General features: G+C 40.9%; 2 protein-coding genes across 4 annotated transcripts in view; both read right to left on the bottom strand.

Annotated features, from left to right (window-relative positions):
• The window catches only part of ino80 (INO80 complex ATPase subunit), a 38566-nt gene extending 22678 nt beyond the window's left edge, over nt 1-15888 (bottom strand). Inside the window, exons 1-25 of one of the 3 annotated variants that reach the window (XM_086263640.1) lie at nt 15735-15888; nt 14444-14503; nt 13883-14075; nt 13400-13551; nt 13208-13275; nt 12919-13065; nt 12274-12394; nt 11941-12146; nt 11795-11848; nt 11438-11641; nt 11109-11313; nt 9683-9750; nt 9378-9599; nt 8968-9048; nt 8416-8511; nt 7526-7585; nt 7288-7430; nt 6510-6594; nt 6276-6393; nt 6030-6115; nt 4307-4474; nt 3209-3342; nt 2771-2838; nt 2235-2328; nt 1649-1865 (exon numbers count right to left, since the gene is read on the bottom strand). In XM_086263640.1, coding sequence (XP_086119766.1) covers nt 1649-1865; nt 2235-2328; nt 2771-2838; nt 3209-3342; nt 4307-4474; nt 6030-6115; nt 6276-6393; nt 6510-6594; nt 7288-7430; nt 7526-7585; nt 8416-8511; nt 8968-9048; nt 9378-9599; nt 9683-9750; nt 11109-11313; nt 11438-11641; nt 11795-11848; nt 11941-12146; nt 12274-12394; nt 12919-13065; nt 13208-13275; nt 13400-13551; nt 13883-14034 — 2949 coding nt within the window. In that variant the 5' untranslated portion in view covers nt 14035-14075; nt 14444-14503; nt 15735-15888. Of the gene's footprint in view, nt 1-1648; nt 1866-2234; nt 2329-2770; nt 2839-3208; nt 3343-4306; nt 4475-6029; nt 6116-6275; nt 6394-6509; nt 6595-7287; nt 7431-7525; nt 7586-8415; nt 8512-8967; nt 9049-9377; nt 9600-9682; nt 9751-11108; nt 11314-11437; nt 11642-11794; nt 11849-11940; nt 12147-12273; nt 12395-12918; nt 13066-13207; nt 13276-13393; nt 13552-13882; nt 14076-14443; nt 14504-15734 lie in introns of all 3 variants that reach the window. The other 2 variants (XM_086263639.1, XM_086263641.1) reach the window with 2 other exon arrangements.
• A 616-nt stretch (nt 15889-16504) lies between these two features.
• Nucleotides 16505-22900, bottom strand: vps18 (VPS18 core subunit of CORVET and HOPS complexes). Its single transcript, XM_086263643.1, has 9 exons — nt 22474-22900; nt 22241-22382; nt 21327-21418; nt 20696-20946; nt 20167-20520; nt 18791-20053; nt 18407-18616; nt 17886-18122; nt 16505-17778 (listed from the first exon to the last, which is right to left on the bottom strand). Exons 1-9 carry the CDS (start codon nt 22574-22576, stop codon nt 17482-17484), a joined length of 2949 nt encoding a protein of 982 aa, XP_086119769.1. The 5' UTR covers nt 22577-22900; the 3' UTR covers nt 16505-17481.
• Nucleotides 22901-23096: the final 196 nt, after the last annotated feature.

Genomic DNA, 23096 nt, shown 5'->3' on the forward strand with positions numbered 1-23096 from the left:
CAGTTAAGACAAAAAAAAAAAAAAAAATACAGTTTAAAAATGTGCTGACAATATGCAAAAATCATATCAGCACATCTTTATGGTTGTGAAACATAATTATGATGTCAGATACAAACAAAAGCAGAGTTTCATATGGTAGATATGGATGACATTAAGAGAAAGACAACATGCTGTTTGTATATTACGACTGTTTCAGCACTGAGATGGAACAGAGATGGAGTGAGAGTGAAACAGAGGGACAGACAGCCAATCCAAAGCTCCCCCACAGCTTTCTGGGTATAATAGTGCGCGTCTTGGTTCTCTCGGTTTTCTCAATTCCTTGATAGAAGCAAAAGGAAAGCTGAAAGCAATACTGGCCACGCTGTCAAGTACACAGCCAGAGAGAGATGAGCCAAGCAGAAAGAAGTGCCACTGTGTGCCAGCTCCATGCAGTTTTAAAAGAAAAATGAGGAGTTAAAAGAAGTTGGCAAGAACTGCGGGAGTGAGTCATTTCTACAAGTAGGAGTTTGGGGTCAGCGTGGTCATAAAGCACACATACAGTAAAAACTCTCCAGGTGTCTGCGAGTTTCTATTCCTTGCTCATATTTGAAGTTGCATCTAATATTCTTATTCTCATATGTTGAGAAGCTCCAGGGGGGAACCTAAGATGCTAGACAGCTGCCTAACCCAGCATGATGAGGCCGGGAAAGGAAGAGGAGGATGGAATTACCCCCGGCAGCATTTACTCCTGAGTATTTTCCACCCAACAAGTTAAGCTAGAATTGGTGGAAGGGTGGAAATGTGATACAGAAAGTATCTGCCAATGGCTAGAAGTTTGCTGAGTGAAATCTTGATGATTTTTTTAGGCTTTTCAGTTAAGCAGATAAGTGAAGGAGCAGGAATTTTAAACAGTGACAGTGTAGAGCTTTTATTATTATATATTTTTTACTATTCTTTGTATTTGAACTGGCATTGCACCACTTCTGTACTAACAATAAGATTTCCATATTGCCAAATAATACAAAGAAAAAAAAAGTCAAAGCAATAATGTGCTGTCTCAGCAGTACCCATGAAACTATTTGCGTGTAGAGAAAAGGCTTTGCTGTATGTATTACATTTATCATCTTTACCGACGAACATTACACATCACTAATCATATTTTGTCATAAAACACCAGCAACACACTGGTCATGTATACTAATCCACACAGACAGACCTCACAACCAGCTGAAAGTCTGTACTAAAAGCAGATCAATATGTTTTAATTATTAATACAAGACTTTGTATATATATTTTTGAAATGGTGTTCAATGTTTTGAGGAGATTTCCTCTACACATCTGATGTAAGAGTGAAGCTAGATGGTGTGCTGCGAGGTCATAGAAACATATACCAGGAGGGAAATCGACATTAATGGGTCACAGGGCTACAAAGGGATTAGGTTCCACATTGCGTCCCTGTGGACGGAGAGGAAGCTTGGGGCAGAGAGCATGATGTGTGGCCAAACACCGGCTGATGCTCTGGAGAGAATTTCAGCACTGTCAGCAGGACATGAATCCTTTACTGGCGTTTCTCATTTCTGCCACACATTAATGTGTACTGCAGATGGCTACTCAGGAATTTCTTGCGTATAGCTTGCCATCAGCATGCATGCACCTTGATGTTTCTTACCTGCAAAACAGGACTGTTGTGCATGTTGGGGAAGGAAATGGGTCGGTTCAGCCACAGAATCAGGTCCTTGCGAGACAGACACTTAATCCCTGGCTGTAACTTTCCTCTGCAAGCCTCCCCGTCTCCGGCTTCCTCCTGGCCCTGTTCTTCAAGGTCGAACAGGCGCTGATGATGGAGCCGGTATGCAGCTTTCAGAGACAGAAAAAGGGCTAACCACCTGTAAAGGCAGGAAATGAAGACTCAAGTTACAAATGGGAAAAAAACTGTAGAAATGGGTTTAAGTGATACATAAGCTCAGCCTCAATTAAGGTGGATTTACAACTTTTCAATGTTTAAAATTGGACTACAGTAATTTTGCTTACCCCTTTGGCTTTAAGGCAACCCACTGTTTAAGCCAACTTACTTCCCAAATCTTCACAAACAAAAGGATTTAACAGCAGGAGGATGGGGCTGTGCTTAAGATGACCATATAAGGTCACATAAGGTCATATATATCCACTCTCACTGACATCTTACTTAGCTAAGAGTAAAAATATCCGTCTGAAACAGAGCATTTAGAGCAGTCTAAAGCCTATTTGATGCCTACCTTACTAAGGTGCCTTGGAGGATAAGATTGGACAATTCAGCTGGTGACACGTCAATGAAACGCAAGAAGGAGAAACAGCTTCCTTTGTCATCACCTGAAAATGGCAAATAAAAAAAAAATTAAAATATTTGAAACATGACACTAAAGAAATCAAAAAAGGAGAAAATGTTAAGCATGGATTAATGGAAGTCAGGGATTAACCACTTTTGATTGATGGAGGCAAACACAGGTATTTAAAATGCCCCCTGTGCCCGTTTTTCTGACAATATTTCTGATTAAAAATAGCTGAACTGTGTTTCAGTTCTTCACCACACTGACTGAACATGTAGCCAACACCAAACTGGTGTGACAACAGGTTATCATCAGCCACTGCCATCATAAGTATCATTTTATTATCAGTGCATCCCTAATGGAAACATCAAATTAAGAAGACAGAAACTGAGGTTTGGATGTCAGGTCACGTCACAGGAGAAAACCAACTCCTGGTTTGAGCAAGAACTGTCTGTATTCTAGCTGAGAGCTTGACGTGTGCTCACCTTTCCTGTGAAAGAGAGACTGCTGTATGTGATTCGGGGAGAAGGGAGACAGCAGCACTTGAAGTAATCTGAGGACGACATGGAGAGAAAGACCAGGTTACACCAAAGTTTAAAAAAAAAGGAGGGATAGCAGACCTGAACCTAAATTTGACATGATCATCTGATCTCAGTCCAACCCACACAAATTCTTATTTTCCTATCTATAATTGGGATAATAACCACTTGTGAGCCCCAAAGTCAGCTTATGTCCACAAGGCTGAATATTTGTTGAAGAAAAAAAACAGACAGTTTTCAAAGTGTTTACACAGTAATTTCAAATGTAAACGTAACCCTAAAACACTGTTAACAGAAACTCTGACAGACCGTCTATTATTGGATTAAGTGAATATTAGTGAAGATTACGTGATCCTGTGAATGTCTCTGTGTGTAAGAACTCACTTTTTCCTGGTCTGATTGTCCGTGTGAATGAGGCCATGACGGTAGAGGAACTTGCACATGACGTAGGGCTTGAGGGACATGTGGAAAGGTGAGCGGGTCTCCTGACGCTCAAACAAGTCAGGGTGGTTGCAGAGCTACGCACAAACATACGCACAGTTGGAGTTCAGGAATCAGCATGTTTGTTTTGTGCAGGCAAGTCATTGTTCGGATCAGACTAACATTCTCAACAAACGGTAAATGGACTGGTTCTTATAAAGCACTTCTACTCTACTTGAGCAATTAAACTGCTTTATACAACATATCTTTTTCACCAATTTCACACAAACACACGTTTAAGAGCTTCCTACCCAATAGTCACACATTCACACTCTGCAGAACGCATCAGCAGTTCAGTATTTTGCACAAGGACACTTTGGCATGCAGGTTGGAGCAGCCAGCCACCTTCTGATTAGCAGATGACCTGCTCTACCTCCTGAGCCACAGCCAACCAAAATATGAGAATTAATATAATTTATTTTTTAAACCCACTATACCTTAATAATAACTAAATAGGTTATGTTTACATCAGTGCTTGTCTGTTTTAGTGCCAAAAAGTAACAGGCCAATTTTCAGCAGCTGGAGCAGCATTACGGTGCTGATTTCACAATTACTTTAACAATCCTGTCACAAGCACATACGCCAGGGAACTGCTTAGGGTCCAAGGCTTTTAAAGGGCCCCTAAAGAACAATTTGTGATGGCATCTATGTGAAAATGGCCCCCTTTCTCTATGAATTATGCAATTTAGGTCATACTAAATAAAAGATTTGGTCCATTTTGTATATTTTGGTCATATCAGACAGAAAAGAAGATTACCTAGGGTCTGCTCATTGCACAATGACTTTGTGATTGGCAATTCGTTCGTATTGTTATGTGCTGTGCGATGTAACCAATTTATTGTTCAAACATCCAAACATATGCGTAGCCATAGTCTTATTTATTGTTCTTGAATATCTAGTTATTTGCTGAGCGTATAGGTCTCTTCAAGTGCCCTTCTAGTTTTCATACATTTTTAGCATTGAATACCATAAAGACAATAAAATATGGATCAGAGCTCATACCTTTCTAAACTGCATGACCAGATTCATGAGGGAGGAGGTGGTGCTGTGAGCCTGCTGGGCCGTGCCCATCGAGGACTGCAGCAGATCCTCGATAGAGATCTTGTTTCTCAGAGCCTGGTAGAGCAACCTTTGCCGGGAGGTCAGCTGACAGTAGGTCAGGATCTCAATCTGAAGAAGGTAAGGAGAGTTCAAACATTAAAAAAAAAGAAATATAAGTCACATAACATACATGCAGAATAATGCCTTATTAAAACTGTGCTGCAGAATCATTGTTCTCAACGAAGGATGCTTCATCATGTGTAGTTCAAATTAACTTTACATTGTCCCCGCCCCTTTGGTCAGCCGAACAAAATGGTTTTGATTTTTCTGAGTCAGCATTTCTATCCCATTAGAACACACACAGTGTTTTCCTGTGAGCTTAGCCCAAACTGTTATGTGAGTATGGACTTCATGCCATTTGCCCAACAGTCTTTAAACAAACATTCAAATCTCTGGTTTTATCTTGTGCCACGCTTTGATGAAAGCCGTGAAACCCAACGGTAACAATCCATAAAACCATACCGTGAACCACCAGTGAACTTTCCTGGTTAGTATTGGCTTTCAGTGTTCTGACAAAACAAAGAGGAACCAGCGGAGAGCGGAGAAGTGAGGGAAGTGGGCTGGCAGGACTACATGTGGGTGCAAAGGAAAGTGAAAAAGACAGATGTGGGGGAGTGGTGAACTCTGCCATTCCTCGAGACTCCCACAGAGCATGAGCGACTGCGTGTGTGTGTGTGTGTGTGTGACCTCGGGTCCAACATCTGTCAGGAGGATCTGCCAGCACAAGCATCACTCATACCTTCATTACAATACTTTCTCTGTCAATGAGGTGTACAGAGAGACAGATGGAGGAAGGCTCCATGTTTAACCAGGAGAGGTGACAAGCATAATACCACAACACCTGCATTTATTCTAGCTTTAAGCTCTTTTATTGCATCATATTAGATTTCATTTATTGAGATCCTCACTTCTTTTTTGGACATATTTTCTATTCTATTCTATTTTTTTTTTTTTTTTTTTTTTTAAACAGAGCATTGTGTTCTGCATCCTGATCGGCTGTAGACCATTTTCAATCAATCATCTCCGTGCCGTGTCTCCTGTCCGGTACAGAATGCGTTCAGCTTGTCAAATTTACATAAATCTTCGATCGCTAGCAATGTGACTCTGAGTGGTGTACTGTATGTTTGTAACTTTTCTCCCCAACAAACAACAATGTCGACGAAACATTTTGGACTGTCAAAGGCACCTGCAGGTTCCTTTGGTTTGATTCTATACTTCTGGACTTATTTTTCTACGAAGGTTTGAGCTTTGAGAGTGTTTAAACAAGACAGATTGTGGGAAATTGTTCACGCCTGTCTGAGAAAAGTGTATAAAGTGTGTAGTGAGGGGTTTTATAGCCTTAATAATAATTGTAAAAAATAATGTTGGCTACTTCACGGATTTCACCTATCGTGGGTTAGTTTTAGAACGTAACTACTGCGATAAAGGAGGGACCACTGTAAATCAAATATTTCTTATACTATCTTAGCAGAGTATAGGGATTAAAATATGGAGAGGGAATGTGGCATAACACGAAGGATACCACTTGGGGGGGAAGAAACCCATCTTTTTTTGCCCTTAGGAAAACTGAAAAATGAGATTGTCGTGTCACCCTTAATTGTTAATACACTCTTGGTTCTTCTACCTTGTCTGAGAGTTCATTTTCCACATCCTTCTTGATTCTGCGCAGCATAAAAGGCTTCAGGATCATATGCAATCTGGATAGTTGGTCTGAAAAACAACAACAAAAAAAATTATGTTTACTTACAAATCATATCACACGCAAATAGAGCCAGGATAGAAGAACAGTGTTGGTACACCTATTTTCAAATAAGCTAAAAAGCATACATATAAAATAGGGGGAAAAAATAGTAGCCTTTGCTGTACTCACTCTCATCGATGGCAGACTTGTTTTCAGCATGGCTCTCTATGTCCTTGGAGAACCACTCGTTAAATTCTTCATGGGAATCGAACAACGTAGGCATGATGAAATGCAGCAGGGCCCACAGCTGAGAGGAAAACATGCAGTCTCTTACAGTTCTGCCCGGATAACCACACACACACACACACACACACACACACACACACACACACACACACACACACACACACACACGTCGCTCACCTCAGCCATTGTGTTCTGAATGGGCGTCCCGGTTAGCAGAAGTCTGTTCCGACACTGGAACTGCAGGAGGATTTTCCACCGAACGCTGAAAAAGCACAGAAACCAGGACCGTCACCTGCTGTGACAGCTACAGATGTTTATCATCTGCATTTAACACTTCATTTAATGTAATCACTGGATGTACTACATTTTTTGGGATTATCGCTTGTGTGTGGCTGTACGTTTGGCCAGTCTATTGATTTTGGCTGGTCTCCAGTAGGAGCCGAGAAATGACACACACTAGTGAAACCGTAGAGACCGGTTACTGTATTTTTCCAGACATTTTTGTTGATTTACCAAATGATTTAAAGAACAGTTTCCCTTGTTCTGCATATTTTAGCTGATTTATTACAAACTTTTTTCACTTGCATTTCTCAAGACACTTATCCAAAGCATGCAGGGCTTTATTTGTTCTGACAAAAAAACAAGAAAACTTACAAATGGCCACAGCATTCTGTGCAAGTTAGAACTGCTGGGACTAGAAAAGAGTCATTTATTTTACAACACTTGTGTTTTGGCCAGAATGACATTATAATTGGTTAGTAAAGTTGTTAAAAGGCCGGTCTGCATTTAAAACATCTTAATAATGTTTGTATGCTCAGGCTAGTTATTGAGTTGCCAAAGAAGGGTAAGATAAAATCTTTAAATACAAAGTCTGATAAATCAGATATCACGCATCAACACATGAATCTGTGACCCTGTGATCACAAATATCAATGCCACCATGATAATGCTTTACCTTGTGCTGCTTTTCAGTGCCTGGGCTTCATCTAGAACCATGTACTGCCACTTGACCCTCTGAAAGTACTTGACATCTTGGACCACCAGCTGGTAGCTCGTGATGACCACGTGGAATGGTGCATTTTGCGTGTAAAGGGTTTTCTGTGTGACAAAACACAGCGTTAAGAGTTAAAAGGATAAAAAGTGCTGAGTTTACTGGCTGCAAAATGTACGGTGATGTATCCTTCAATGTTTACCTGGCTCCAAAATTTCCGAATCACTTTCCGATCGTGAGGATTTCCCCAGTACGGTAACACCTATGGGACATATCAGTAACAGTGTTCTGTCAGAAAACCTTCATAGATCAAAATAATCCCCATGTGAACATGTTTAAAGCAAAAAAACAAAACCCTACAGTTAAGACTGAGCAATGCTGGAAAAACAGAGCCACAGTGATGTTCTCAGAGAAAATGTCTAGGCATAACATCGCACATGAATCACTGCCCCACTTGTTGAGATATAGAATGCGATGTGAAAAGATTTACACATCATTACGTCGCTCAACGCAAGCCGCTTTCCCATTGTTTTCAGTCAGTCTTGCTTTGAATGTTCAGGAAGCTTATCTTCAAATTGTGTAATGGGGTCTTTTCACACCTCATTAGCAAAACAAACTGCAATTGATTTATTTCCAAACTGGCTGAGAAAATGGGCAAAGCTGAATGTCGTACACAACAAAGAGTCATGTTTATCACTGACTGTGTGTGTGTGTGTGTTCAAGCATAGCTGACATATTGATGCATTTGATAATATTTTGGCTACGCACAGTCTTTCAAGAGCCAGTTATGGCATGCAAAATGATTTTTTTGAGATGTATCACTCAACAAAAATAAAAACAGCTATGTAGTTATGTGTCAATGCGAACAGTGCTACAATACTGCCCCCTAATGGACAGCTCCAGATAACATTTCATCTGGTAACCTGCGCTTGCTCTCAGAATGTCAAAACTAACAAACCACTGCATTAAGAAGCGGAGAGAGAAATGCATTGGCGGAAGAACAACAGAAATGACGAATCAGCAGTTCCTTTGGACGTGCTTCTGCAGATGTTTCAGTGTGTGTGTGCTCGCTTAGCCACGATGGGTTCTCACCTTGAATTTTGGCACAAAGCGGGTGAACTCCTGATGCCAGTTGTTGAGTGTAGACGCTGGAGAGATGATCAGGAATGGACCCCAGATGTTATCTCTCTGTTGCAGGAACAGAAAAGCAAATATAATGTCAACCACCGCAACAGGTGGTCTGCTGTGCTTGTGTGAGCAGCACCCAGAAAACAGGAAGTCCTGGAGGGCCTGTGAAGCCCACAGCATGCACCTTCCTGCCAACGACAGTTGACTGAAAAGCTCGCATTTCCACCTTTTTTTTTTTTTTTTTTGGCCTTTGGGGTTGTGAGACTAAAAAATGTAAAGAGCTGGCAAATCAGCTCTTCAGAGGAGTGAAGTCATATGACTAATTCATTGAAATGTTCCAGCACCTGCAAAAAGCCAGAAACTGGGGACCCTTTAAAGGATGCAGGTGCAAATAGGCTGCCTTTTAGATGTTTTATCACAAGTCGAAAACAATGGTGGAGTCAACTGAATATTCCGCAAAGTGTTTTGGAAGAGTGTGGTGAATGAAACCTTTTGGCCCCCCGTCCTCTCTCTCACCTCTGCTAAGTGTGCCAACAAAGCGATACTCTGAACTGTCTTTCCCAGTCCCATTTCATCTGCCAAGATTCCATTGATTCCCTGTGGAAATGAAGAGCAAAAGAGAAAAGGGAAGAAGAATTAAATCACTCAGTGGGGAGGAAAAAAAAATATTAGAAAACATCCTAAAACTGTACACATGTTGACAAAAAACAATGCTAACGAACCCTGAATCATGTTAGTGATGTTACACTAGAGATTCATAAATTTTCTTAACCAAAACACTAATAAAGATTTCTTTTATACTGTTGGCCATTAAAAACTGCCCAATTCATAGTAATGAAAACAAACTAAAGGAATACCGAGAGTTTCAGAAAAGCGCAGCATAAGTCAGAAAAAACAATAAAAAAAATAAAATAAGACACGTGTACCTGTTCATAAAGGTTAGCCAGCCAGTTCATGCCTTTGAGTTGGTAGCCCTTGAGTTTTCCGTTGAAGATGGTGGGTTGAGGAATGTCTTCATCTGCGCGGATGGATGGGTTTGAAAGGCTGTAGCTTTCTCCAAACCCAGAGCCGGCTCCTTTGGACAAGCTGCCAGCTGCATGCAGGGACGCACTGCGACTGTCTTTAGCCTCTTCATCGAACATTCGCGTCTAAAGGAGGAGATTTGGACATTACTGCCAGTTGCGCTGTGTGAATTAGGGCATCTAATAAAGGATGTGCGTGAATTACTCACTCTCTCCTGATGAATCTGGTAGGCCTCTTGGGCATTCCTCAAGGCCTGGGATTTGTAGTATTCGCTATCTGCAATCACATACAATCATCTTGTGCATAAATGCATTGCAAACCATTTAAATGTAATATTTCTTCTGACAGAGTATATAGTCAAAACACAGCTAGTCTAAACTGAAATTCTTAGTAATGTATTACCACAATTCTTTATACTTAATCAAATAAACTGCAAATTATTATCATTAGTAAACGGTATAATAGCAACAATCATGATAAAAACAAAGTACACACTCTTTAAATTTTAACGTTTTTGCCTTAAAATCTTGCAAATGTACAAAACACGACATGTTACACTGTCGTTATCTATTTACCGAAAAAGCAAAATGCAGACGAATTGAGTAAAAAAAAAAAAAAAAGTACATACTTACTGCTTCCCCATGAATTAGCAGGAGAAGCAGCAGTCAGCTGCTGCTAAGCAAATGCACTTGTTTACCTGATCATCAGCACATGTGTTCAACAGCAGACATTTTGGGAGTTTGCTGGCCTGGAGCATTCATGTGTGTGTTAACTTAATGTGTTAATTCACCCTAACGCCAGACCCAAGACCTATATCTCAGGCTCTGCAGGCCTCAGTTAGTATGCCAAATGTTAACATTTGTGACAGAACAATTAGAAAAAAGACTCGTGCAACGGTGATGATTTGGGCTTGCTCTACAGTGACAGGACCTGGGCACCTTGCAGTCATTGAGTCAACCATGACTCAATGACTGCAAGCTGTATGCCAAAGTATTCTAGAGTCAAATATTAGGCCATCTGTCCAACAGCTAAAACCTGGACCAAACTGAGTCACGCAACATGACACTGATCACAAGCACAGCCACAAATTTATGACAGAATGACTGAAAAAGAAAAGAATCACGGTGTTGCAATAGCCAAGTCAAAGACCAGGCCTAACCCTGACCCAAATGCTGTGATAGAATACCATCCATCCATTCGCTTCCGCTTATCCTTTTCAGGGTCGCGGGGGGCGCTGGAGCCTATCCCAGCTGTCATCAGCTGTTCTTACTTTTCCACACAACGCTTTTGCATTTTGACTTAGGTTTTGTTAAATACATAATGACACAGTGTAACACATCATGTACTTCGGTTCATTTGAGGTTAATTTTAAGACCTACTGAGGACTAGATCATTTTTATCATGCTTGTGAATGGATGGAGAGTGTACTTTTGTTTTACCATTGTAGAGGAAGAAAAAAAATCTAATCTACAAGTAGAAGATTAGACAGGAAACAAACAGAAATGAGTTTCGTCCCATTTAATTTCACACTGTTATAGTTGATGAAGGGAGTCAATATATGTATAAATTTCAGCCATCAACGATGACTACTAATTTCTTCTGTAATACATTAAACTCGATTGAGTCGTTCATACCATAGTCCTCTTGTCCCATGTTGACCATTACTCCTCCTCCAATGTCTATCTGTCTCTGGGCTGCAGTGTCTTCAAGTTTTCTCAGAATTTCCTCCTGTGCTGCATCTGCACCTGGAGCCCCCACGCTAGCTTTACCACTCATAAAATGAGCATACAGCTCCGTCTGGGTAATGAGAAAATTCAGTTTGCGCTGCTGACGCTTGGCCTGAGAGAGTCAAAAAAAAAAAAAAAAAAAACCCAGGGAGAAAAATGTATCTATATTTAGGATTTTCAAAAAACCTGTAATGGCAAATTAAAAATGTCTCCATAATAACTTCCTTGTCACAGACCTCTCTCATTTCTTCATCAAGTTTACGTTGCTCCAGGGCTTCCTTCTCGGCTCTCTTTCTGTGCTCCTTTTCCACCTTGTCATATTTTTTCCAGTAGAGCATCATCTCCTTGGTAAGACGCCGGGCACGGGGTAATGTTTCTTTACAGTTCTTCTGAGCCTGAATAGCTGCACGCCGGACCTCTCGCATGCACTGGTGAGCCAGCTAAGAGGACATGAATCACACGTTAAAAGTTACTTTTGCAATATACAGACATGGAGAGTTACCAACACGCTGAACACGTGTGCAAAACCAAAAACATTTAACAAAATGCTTTAAATGTACCTAGCCATAGAGTGCTGTGTACACTTTACTCACCTTTTTTGCATTGGTTAATACCAGATTCTTAGCAGAAGTCTTCTGCTTGAAGGACTGAAAAAAGTAGAAATGGGACAGTTGGCATTAGAAAATGTTGGAAAAATGGGACCAACATCAAAACAAAACTGACTCTTTGCTTAACTAACCTTGGGGATTTCTTTTTTGGCAATGGTGAGCCAGACTTTGCGTCGGCGAGCATTCAGCTGCTCGACGGTGAGATGTTTTTTCTTCACCATGGGCAGCGGAGCATCATGGGAAAACTTAGCAAATATTTTGGTGACGAAGGGACGCTCCTCATCCACAAATTCTCCCTCTCCCCGTTTCTTCTTCTTCTTTACTTTTTTTAGTTTGGCTACAAAAAAAAGGAAAGACATTTAAATGAAAAGGTAGATCTTGTTTGCGGTTTTAAAATATGTTTTTCTTGTTTGTTTTTGTTTTCCTTAAAGGCACTGACACTGGCATGCCTTTTTTCTTCTTACCCTTAAATTTCTTTTCATCTTTGATTTTCTTTTTCTTTGGACCCAGCAGATGGCGTTGTTGCTCATAGAAGGGATCATGAGTAGATAAGAGTCCCGTGCTGTAGTACTGATATTGGTGAAGCTGAGCAAACACAAACACACAGAGGAGCATGATACATCTTAATTAATATGTCTGAAGAACTTTGTTTTAGGTGACGAGGCTCTGAATTGGCTGATTTTCATTTTTTTTAAAGTAAATGTCTTGTCCTGTACTTCTTTATTTAGTGGGGTTCCCCAAGGTACTATTTTGAGTCCCCACTTATTTGCTTCTTATATATTATCCCTGAGGCAAATTGTGCATGGCCATGCCATTGATTTCACCCAATTATATATTTCACCACCTGTTCTGGCACCAGAGCTACATCCTGCATTATGTTGTGACTCTCTGAGAGGGGATTTCCAACACATTTCGACAGCTAAATGACGCTAAACCAGAAGAAATTATGAGAAACCACTATGAATCAAGCACAAGCAGAGTTATTTGCTCTTTTTGTTTTGTAGCACTTATTGATTAAGAACTTAATTAAGAAGCTTATTATTACAATGACATTAAATTGACACAAAGTATTAGCAATTAGTGTTCTTTATTTATGTGTGTATTTGTACCTCCCGGTCAGAGTAGAAGTTGCTCTGATGCTGCCTCGTGTAACGATGGAGCCTCAGCATGTCATGTAGTTCTTCCCGAGACATGCTGAAGTTAGCGTCATCTGAGTCTGTATCTGAGTCTGTGGTGTCATCACTCAACAAGATACTCTACATGAGAAAAAAAGTAGGTACAGGCATGGTTAAAGGAAGCTGAGAGCATGTGACACACAAACATATCCTATGAGAAAGGAAGTACCTATAAAACTAAAATTCTTCAGATATGGAGGTCAGTATTAGCCAGTGTAAATACCTTCAGCCATTTCCTGTTCTTCTTCAGCTTAGAAAAATTGTAAAGGCTTGTTTTATTTGCCTTTTGGTCTGTGAAACAAACAAAAAAAGAAACAACACAGGATAAATATGCATGAAAAGATTCATTAAACCAATGAGTGTGGATGTGTAGCAACATGTCACTAACACATTTCTCAATACATCTTACCTTTACCTTGCGGAAGTACTCCATTAAGCGGCTTGCCATCTGCCAATCCATCTCCTTGATCACACGACTCATTCTTTATTGTCAAAGCCGTATCATGAGTGGTGGCATCCAGGGATATCCCTGGCTCCAGTCCACCCTCGCTGTCATCGCTATCATCACTGCAAGAGAAATGTATGGCCGTAAGCTCAACATTTGCATCCTATTTGTATATTATCCATTCTCTTCTTAGACAGTGTAATGTAAAGCAGATGACAAGAGGTGCAATCAGCCATGCAAAACATCTAAATTTGTATATATGTATGTATGTATGTATATATATATATATATATATATATATATAAATAAATAAACACAATATACAGTTTAATTTTGATAAGATGGGAAGATTGCTGCAAACACTTCGTTTTTTTTTTTTTATAGGTGGCCAAAACAAACCTTAGCCTGGAAGCAACAAGTGAATGCCCACTATCAGCACCTCTTTTTCTGTACCTGGTTATGTCTTTGTTGAAGATAGCAGCGGTTTGACGCAAAAAACTGTCCAACTTCAGGGATCTTTCTAAGCGCTGCAGGTAGAGAGGTTTGGCTAGGCTGGAGGCCCCTGATACCCCAACCTCCAGCTGGCCACCCTGCCCTGACGCCATACACCACAGACCACCTCTGCCCAGCAGGGCAGGACCTTTTACTGAAGAGAGAAGTATGGAAGAAATAGATGTGCAAATGGCACAAGGTAAGAATGAGCAGTACAGGAAAGTTACATCTATGTGAAGAAAAACATTTTAATGTTATTCACCTAAAGAGTAAAAATGGTCCAGACTAAAAGGAACTGTACATTGCTTCATTTTCTCAGCTAATCTGGTATAATGGGAGATAATCTCCTAGTATGTTTAAAGATTTCATAATTACTGCCTACATTTTTTTTTTGTCAAGGTCAGAAAAAAGGCACTTACACCAAAAACAAAATACTTGCCTCCAAATGCACAGATATGAAGTATGATACTGTCCATTCTACAAAATGTTTATTCTATTATTTTATTTTTTTATTGGACATACCTTCTCAATAATGGATGGCATTGATTTTCGATTCCAACACTAATGATCAAGATGAAAAGCCTACAAAATAAGAAATGCAGTCACACACTGACAATTAAATGGCAAAAACAAAAGCTTTTATTAGAAGCTCATTTTACAGTGCTGTACTAACAGTGTTTATGCACGTGATTTCAAAACGATAAAGGAAAAGTTAGTTTATTTGGACATCTCTATCGGTTTAAAGTAAAAATAATTTGCTCCCATGTTTCAGTATAAATACGTCGTACACTAAATTGTGCTTTGAACTCAATTTTGAGAATTTATTTTAGTTTATTTTCAATAAAAAATAAGTTATGATACGTTATAATCAGCCATATATTATGCTCGATAGTGTGTCTAAGTAATCTTGGTAATCATTTTCAGTACTTGCAGCTTATTAAAAAATAAAATTAAACTTTAGGCATAGTGTAATCAATTAAGTGTTATTATGCATTAGGTCCTTATGAAGAGTCAGGTGGTTGTTTTGAGAGTTTCCATGCTAAAGTTAACTCAGCTGTCCACAACAATACCCATAAACAACACTATGGTATTTATTCACTTCACTTTCTGTGAGTTCATTTCCTCAAATGTAGCAGGCTGCAAGGGACTAAAGTTTAAAAATAAATACTTTTTTAAATAGCATTGCTATCGCGTCGTTACGTTGTGCTTTGGTGGATAGCAAAACCAAGCTAGTGTTAGCCAGGGCTTGCTAGCTAACCTTCAGCAATACTGTAGCTTCAAAGCTAACGACCGTTAGCTGTCAGCAAAAGCAGCATTGCCTCGGATCAGTGACAGTAAAGAGGCTCAATGTGCTGCTACAGACGCTCACTGACGGCTTTGCCCACGCCAGTTCAATTAGGTAGCACAGGTAGTTTTACTATAGCTAGCCCCTCCTTGCTATCTTTGTAACTTAGCGTATCATTAACGTTAGCTAGTTAGCTTATCAAATACTAAGGCGTTTTGACACCATCGTCCTCTCACACCATTAATATGAAGTATTTAAATCGGCCCTGTCTCTTTAAGGCCACCACCTCCCTGCCTAAACAATGTATTAAGATATGAAATCGGTTTAATGACAACTCTTTAGCTTGCTTGCTGTCACCATGCAGCGACAGCTAGGGCCTCCGCCCGCGCCTCTTGGACCCTCGTTTCGGATACGAGCCGCGGCTCGGTTGCTTGGCGCACGCATGATCCCCATCTTTTAATTCTTTCTCCCTCCCGGCCATCTTCCCCATTGCTCCTTCGCCATAACAACCACCGCGGAGTCTCTCACCTCGGCCCCGTGTCCGCCTTTCAGTCTCTCTCGTCGCTGCTGCCGACTCTCGGTTCTCTGACTCCAAAATGGCGGTTTGAGACGCCGAGCGAGTCTGTGAGCTTTGAGTCGGCAGCAACAGCGGAGAGGCGGCCACTTTCTGTTACTGAGAGAGCAGAGACACGACGCCATGGCGAAGGTACAGCAAGGAGCAGGCATTTTAATCAATCCCAGAGAGAAGGAAGCCAACCTATCCACGTCTCCTAGGACATGACCATGACAAAATTTTCACCTGTATATTTCGCTAATAAAATACGAGACAGCGCTATCATGCCTTTGGGTTTGGAACGTGTCTTTGCAACTAACGTAAATGTATCGATGAATTTCCGATGTTGATTGATCGTGTCTGCTGGCTGCGAAGATTACCGAGCTACGTCTTACGTCACTAGAAGGGAACTCCGTTTTAGGTAAAGTGGACACCGTCACAAAATTTTGAAAAAATGTGAGTAAGTAATTGGCTTAAGATTCTCGGAGGACAAAAACAACGAAAAACATATTTTATAATCTAATTTACCAGTTATGGTCTCTGATAATGACTGAATTATATAATGACTACAGGCTCATGGAGTTGGTAGCAAGGTTTTTATAATTAAAACTAAGAATTGAAGTTACTTATAAACCAATTATTTCTGTAAACTGAAATAAAAATAAGAATTAGACTTCGGAGAAATTAAAACTAACAGAAACAATAATTCGTTTTTTGCAACAATAAAATTAAATATACAGGAAAATTCTTGCACATCTGTTTATTGAACATGGCAAGTCCACCACTCTAGGCACATTAGCTTCCTGTCATCTGTGTTTGGATTATAGTACCAGTTGTCAGCCTCTCAAATCTTGATCCTGTCCTGACAATTGTAACTTAAAAGAAAAGAAAAACTTCCAAAAACTGGCAGGCAGCGAACCCAACAATGACACGTGCATTTGCAATCACTTAAACTCAGATCTTCCTGTTAAAATGCAGTTTACACAAAATCACCAGTTGCATCTTTTTCACTTATGCTGCTCTTTTCATATCTTCCTTTAACTTACTGGGCTGTTAGTAGTCAACTGCAGTCTTGAGAAACTTTGATGAAGCACAGGGCTTTTCATTTTCCACAGTAAACATAAAATGATTTGTTAAATATTTTTTACATTTAAGCCAAGTAAAAAACAAACAAACAAACAAACAAAACAAAAAACAAAATCTGTCATAACTGAGAAGCTGTACTGTGCCATAGCTGAACTCAAAAACAGCCAATATGTTATGTAATGTTTAGATGAACACAGATGCATTAATTGGAGAGAAGAAACCGAGCTTAGGACAGGCAGATATTTTGTTAGTGCATTTTGTGTTTTCACTGAATCGAACAAATACACAACATAATGCAGTTAACAGCTAGAAATGAGTGTAAAGCAGTTGTATCCTTATATATAATCTGAGGTTTAGGCACATGTATGCAGTATACAACTCTAGCACAAGCATAGATCAGGTTGGTTTATGTCTTCTCTATGTTCTTCACTACATACTCCTAGTGCAAATGTTCAGTTTCAAATACTGACAACAAAACAAGTGCAGTTTCTAGAGGACAGAAGCTGATTAAGTGTTCAGCAGTAGGCACTACCAACAGGATATCGGCATGTCTCCGCTTAATGTGTCTGTCCTGTGGATCATCCACTTTCGCTGACAGATAGTGAGTTTGTAACGAAGAGAAAAAAAAGTCTTTGTTCACAGCCAGCTGGATTTCTCCTCCTCAAATTTCTGCGGATCGATGAAAGGCTTGTCGATAGATTTGATCATCAGTTCGCCGCAGTATACGCACTCGGATGCGACGATGTCATCAATGTCTGATTTTATCTGCTCACGGCTTGTGCCCGCAGTGGCCTTGCCCAAGCTTGATGTGTCACCCTCATCCTTTGGTGCTGGACGGTGGCGCGATTTGGATGATTGCGTGGTTGCTGCCAGCTTTTTATGAAGATCCTCCAGGCGATTCTGCTTGAAGGCCGACAAATGAGGAGTCACTTCCTAAAAAAAAACGTAGAAGGAGAAAAAAAAAGGTCAGAGGACATATTCAGATTGATTACTGACTGAATTAAATAAAAAGTGAAATATTCCTGTGTGCAGCAAGTTACCTGCAACAGGCAGTCATTGTGGAACATGTGCCCACAGAGGAACAGATAGAAGGGCCTGTTGAGCAATGGGAAGTCACAAGCAGCACACTTTTCTTGGGAATCCACTACACCATACTTGTTCCTCATTTCCTGTATGTCTTCCCTAATACGTTTTGCGCTCTCTGTGGCCTCTTCCATTTCCTGCTTCAGCTCTTCAATGTGCTGGTTGTACTCCTCCAGCGAAAGGCAGATGGCCTCCTGAGAAACCATGATGAACAGAGCATTAAGAACCTTCATTTGAAATAGTACACTATTTTGTGTCTTTGTGAATGCAGATGCCAGCCAGTATCACCCAATCTGGATATTCATCACCTACTACAAATAGAAAGAAAAAAGTGCCTAAAACCTTGCCCACTGCTTAAAGATTCTACTTATGAATACACAGAATGTGATTACTGAGATCAGGTCTCACCCGACCGCTCAATTTACTGTAAAAACACACACACTGAGGGAAAAAAACGAACATCCTACTTATTACAGACCTTAAAGTGGTCGATGGTGACAAAGTCTGGAAAGAAAGGAAGGATGTCTTCAATTTTGAGCAGGTTGCAGCTGGACAGACAGTTCATGGCTTTCTTAACATCTTCTTCCTTCTGCACCACATGCTTGGCGATTTTCAGCCAAAGCTTTTTCCTCAACTCCTCATCATCCTCTGGGAGGTCAGCGCAGGACTTGGCCAAGTCCACGTCTACCTGCGGACAATTAAAAAAACGACAAAAAACAGTGCAACAATTGAAATCGCCAACTGCTGTCTATAATTTTGATAATCTGGAAAAAAGAAAAAAAGTGACACAACATTTCAATGATTTACATATGTTCACCACTTCTTTACAAGCACTGCTGATCCATTAATATACATTACTTACTTCTAAAGCAAGATCCACTGCCTCCTCATACAGTTCCATAATCCTATAAACCAGCACACAGGCCTGCCTGTAGCCATGCTCCGCACACAGCCTGAGAGCATACTTGAGGTCGTAGTGGATCTCTGAGGCGTGTGTGCCTGCCTGCTCTAGATACCACAGCAGAGAGTCTGGTTTGTACTTTGCATAAAGCGACAGCAAGTAGTTATGGATGGCCTCCTCTGTTACCATCAGCTCATAAACGCAGAACTCCATGTAGCGGATGGTCTCATTGATCTGCTGCGTGCTGCCCATCTGGCTGTAGTTCATCAGAGCTGGGATGAGCTTCTTTGGGTCCAGCCTCTTGCCCATCTGAATCCACGCGTCCACCACGTTTTTGGGAATGTGCTGCATGAGCACCGGGGAGAACTTGTAAAAAAGCTTTTCGTCACAGTGCTTGGAGAGCACATCCAGAGCAGCACTGTACTCGTCGTGCTGGCAGTAGTGGGATATCACTCTCTCGTAGTCCTGCATGACGACTGAGAAGTAAACCATGTCGTCCACGTTGCCGTGGCTGGCCAGCAGATCGTAGATGGTGGAGCGGTTGTTGTACAGGCAGTCTCTGTGCTTGGAGCTGCCAAGGAACTGACGAAACTCGTCACGGGTTTCTTTGAAAATGACGCTGTTGCCATCACTCTCCAGCTGGCCGAGGCGATTCAAGTAGAGCTCAGCTAACCAGGTGACCAACAAGGTGATCTGAGTTCTCTCACTGGGTTTGAGATTGTTTAACTTCTTCAGTAAGAACTCCTTTAAGGCCTCCTCTTGTTTGGCTTCTATGAACTTGAGAGCAATCTCTTCAAAATAGTTCTGTGTTTGTGCATAGCACATGGCGCTCTCCAGATAGCGTTTATTCTGGAAACAGTGCTCAGCCTCCTTTGCCAGCACCATGTCCATACACTCAGGCCGATCGCGACAGTACTCCTTGGCCAGATCAAATTTATTCATGCTCATGTACATCTGCCAGACATCCCTGGACTCCCGCTGGATGTGATATCGAAAAACTGCCCGCTCAGTGTAGATCCACACCAACCCGCCAACTGGGTCTTTGATCATTTTCTTGAGGCTGCCAAATTTATCTGGGAACAAGTCCTCGTAAACCACTTGCCCGTTCAGAGTGCAGATGGCCTTAACTCGGTCATGAAGCAAGAGCAGGAAGTGGAACTGTGTCAGCACAATGGAGATAGGCTTGTTTTGATTAAGGTCAATGTCTGGAGTGTATTCCCACACCTGTTTGTGAAAGAGGAGATGTGGAGATAGTATATGACACATAAACACAGCAAGGATGAGATATTACTAAGAAAAATGTTAAAAAGTTTTCACACACGCTGACTGACATTTACCTGCACATCACTCAGCAGGGAATCAGGCCTGACGTAGTCAAGCTGACCATAAAGAACTCCATTACCCATCATCCAGGCGAACGCCTTGGGGGACGTTCGCAGCTTAGGGGTGTAGAAGGTGATCTCGCTGTGTCCCATATTGACTGGGAACTCCTGGAAACTGGGCAGCAAGTCCTGATTTTGATTGAAGATGGAACTGAAGCCTTGCTGCTCCGACCCCTCGGCTACCTTACCCACAAACTGGAACAGGCGTTTGCGTGTGGTAGCTATGATAAAGTACTTGTTCTCTAGGCCCCGCTCGACCTCCAAACAGCAGACTGGAGCAGGTTTGCCATCCTCCTCCACAGAGTGGACCTACATCAGGATGTTATCAATTATATCAAGAGGAAGAAATGAACTACATCAGGATTTTCTTCTGTTTCCACAAGTGCATTAAATGTATATGTTTATAATACAGTTTGAACAGTTAAAACTTACAAAGCAGATGTGGCTATCATGTGCTAAATAGCAGACGTAATCACTTTCTCACCTGTCTAAAGTATTGATCTGGATTGGTGTTAAACAAGCTGCCCTCATTCGCAGAGATCTCTGCCTCAAAAATGATGCCTTGACTTGTGCCAACCAGGATAGGTCCTGTGCTGGTCTCGTTGCCCAGCAGCTTGTTCCAGCCCACACTCTCGATGAGGTGGCCTCTCCAGCGGGACAAACTGCGCACCTTCTGGGTGTTCCTGTTGAGGTACAGACACTCACTGGTGTTCAAGCTGATCAGCAGATGGGAGCCTGTAACGGAAAATATGGAGGAGGTTATAGCTGTTGTTAAGCAGTCATAACTGTGACATAGCATTTATATATGATGATGATGATGATTTATAGATTGATGCACTGCCAGACATTTTTGTCTAATTGTTTTATCATATGAAACTGTTGTCTTTATCCAAGTTCAGACTCGCTGTGCATTGAGGTTTGTGGCTGCTAATATTACAGCACTTATGTATGAATGCTGAATCACCTCAGAATACACAATGACTAATCAAAATCAATTATTTCTCCAATTATACAACAATATATAATATCTGCATAAACAAGAATGTTCGATAGTAATTAGCAGTCCATTTATGATGTATAAACAATATTTTGAAAACTATTATGGTTTATCTCACCTGTTGGGTCCAAGAACAGTCTGTGCACTTTACTGTCATCTTTCCTTCCTAATTCAGTCTGGTTTGGTTGATCTGGTTTTGCTAAGTCAATCCTACACAAAAGAACAAAATATCTTGAAACAGATGTGCTGAATAATACAGCTGTCTTAACAACAAAGTTAGAACGCTGTGTAAAAATGTGAATAAAAACAGAATACAGCTAAACTAAAGCAAGCGTAAACACAACCTGACAAATGTTTAAAACTAGGAAGATTGTGCCCATTGTGAATTTGAGGTCTGAAAAAAACAGAAATGCTCTATCCATCTATTTTCTTCTGCATATCCAATTCACAGTTGTGATCGGACTGGGGCCTATTCTGGCTGTCACAGGGCAAATGATGGAGCACACTTTGGACAGGTGACCAGTCTATCTCTGGGCTGTTGCAGAGAGACATTCAGTTTAGGGTCCAACATATTAACCATACAGTATCTTCTAAACTTAGGCCTTAACTCTTTCAGGAAGACAATGCTAAGCATGCCAAACGTCATTGTTCACATATTCCACGGGCATAGCTGTGTAGTGACAGTGTGTGGGAGATTAAAAACACTTTTCAAACGAGAAGTCCATGAGCTGCTGTATGCAGATGAAATTCAATGCCGAGCACAGATGGGAAAACGTTTTTGATTTCCCAACAGCATCAGCTCCTCTCCCACACTGGCAGACAGTTGTTTAAATGAAAGATAATACAGCAGTGTGGTAAACACGTCCCTGATCCAAAACATTTTTGATTTACATTTTAAACTGCACCTCCATGTTTTTACAAAATGGGTTAATGACGGTAAATTACAAAACAAAATAACAAAACCCAATGAAACTAATCAAAGCCATACAAACAGCAGTGAGCGTTTGAACTGCATGTCATTGTGCTATTTGCCTTAGCAGGGTGTCCTTTCCCAGACTCATGCACAGCTGATTGTTGCAGACAGCCAGATGATTTATCTTCTCAGGTGGGGTGAAATCAATCCTCTGCTTGTTGAATATCGGCTTCTCTTCTTCAAGCCTCGCGTTGACAAAGCCTAACGTTGAGAATATAAATGTCTGTATCAGCCAAATATTCCCCACTGCATCTTAGCAAGGAGCTTTAAAAAAACGAAGAGGGCGACCTACCAGAATGGGTTATCCCGATGTTGGTGCTTGACAGGCGGCTGTGCTGCTGCGCACTTTGCCGGATGTTTTGAGAATCCTCGTACTCATCGAGAATTGAAGCCATGGTTAAAAGTGCCTCAGCTCACTTATTGAATGGATTAACAATACAGGACAGGAGCCAACCCTAAACCAACATGGGGTGGGAAAGAAAACCTGCTAGCAGGTAGCTAGCCAGCTAGCACAAATTTACCCGTTAAAGCTGCAGTAACGTATTTCCTTTCTCCGCGTGTGTCTAAGTTAAGAAACAAAAAAGCACAACAGACGCGTTTATTCTGCAGCATTAACACACGAAGAGAGGAAATTTCAATCATTCGTTTTCTCACACCAGCTAACTTAGCTTCCGCGTACAGAACGCAGGGTAGACCGTGATAATCAGGTGACACATGGAATCATGTGACCACTTTGAATGCAATGCTATCTTGTAAACACCAGGGAGCGTAGTTCGTCCAAAAGTGATTATATTTAGACCCTTAGAAAAAATATAAATAAATCCTGAGCGCTTTTGTCATTTACATGTTGTTCAAGTATCGGATACTTTTCATTTTTAACTTACAGACGGCAAAGAATTTGTATATAATATTTTC

Source organism: Aulonocara sp. 'chitande type north' Nkhata Bay, linkage group LG15 (assembly GCF_057382095.1).
Source record: "Aulonocara sp. 'chitande type north' Nkhata Bay isolate Kocher_YH1m ecotype deep benthic linkage group LG15, A_spYH_male_GT1.1, whole genome shotgun sequence".
Lineage (NCBI taxonomy): Eukaryota > Metazoa > Chordata > Actinopteri > Cichliformes > Cichlidae > Aulonocara > Aulonocara sp. 'chitande type north' Nkhata Bay.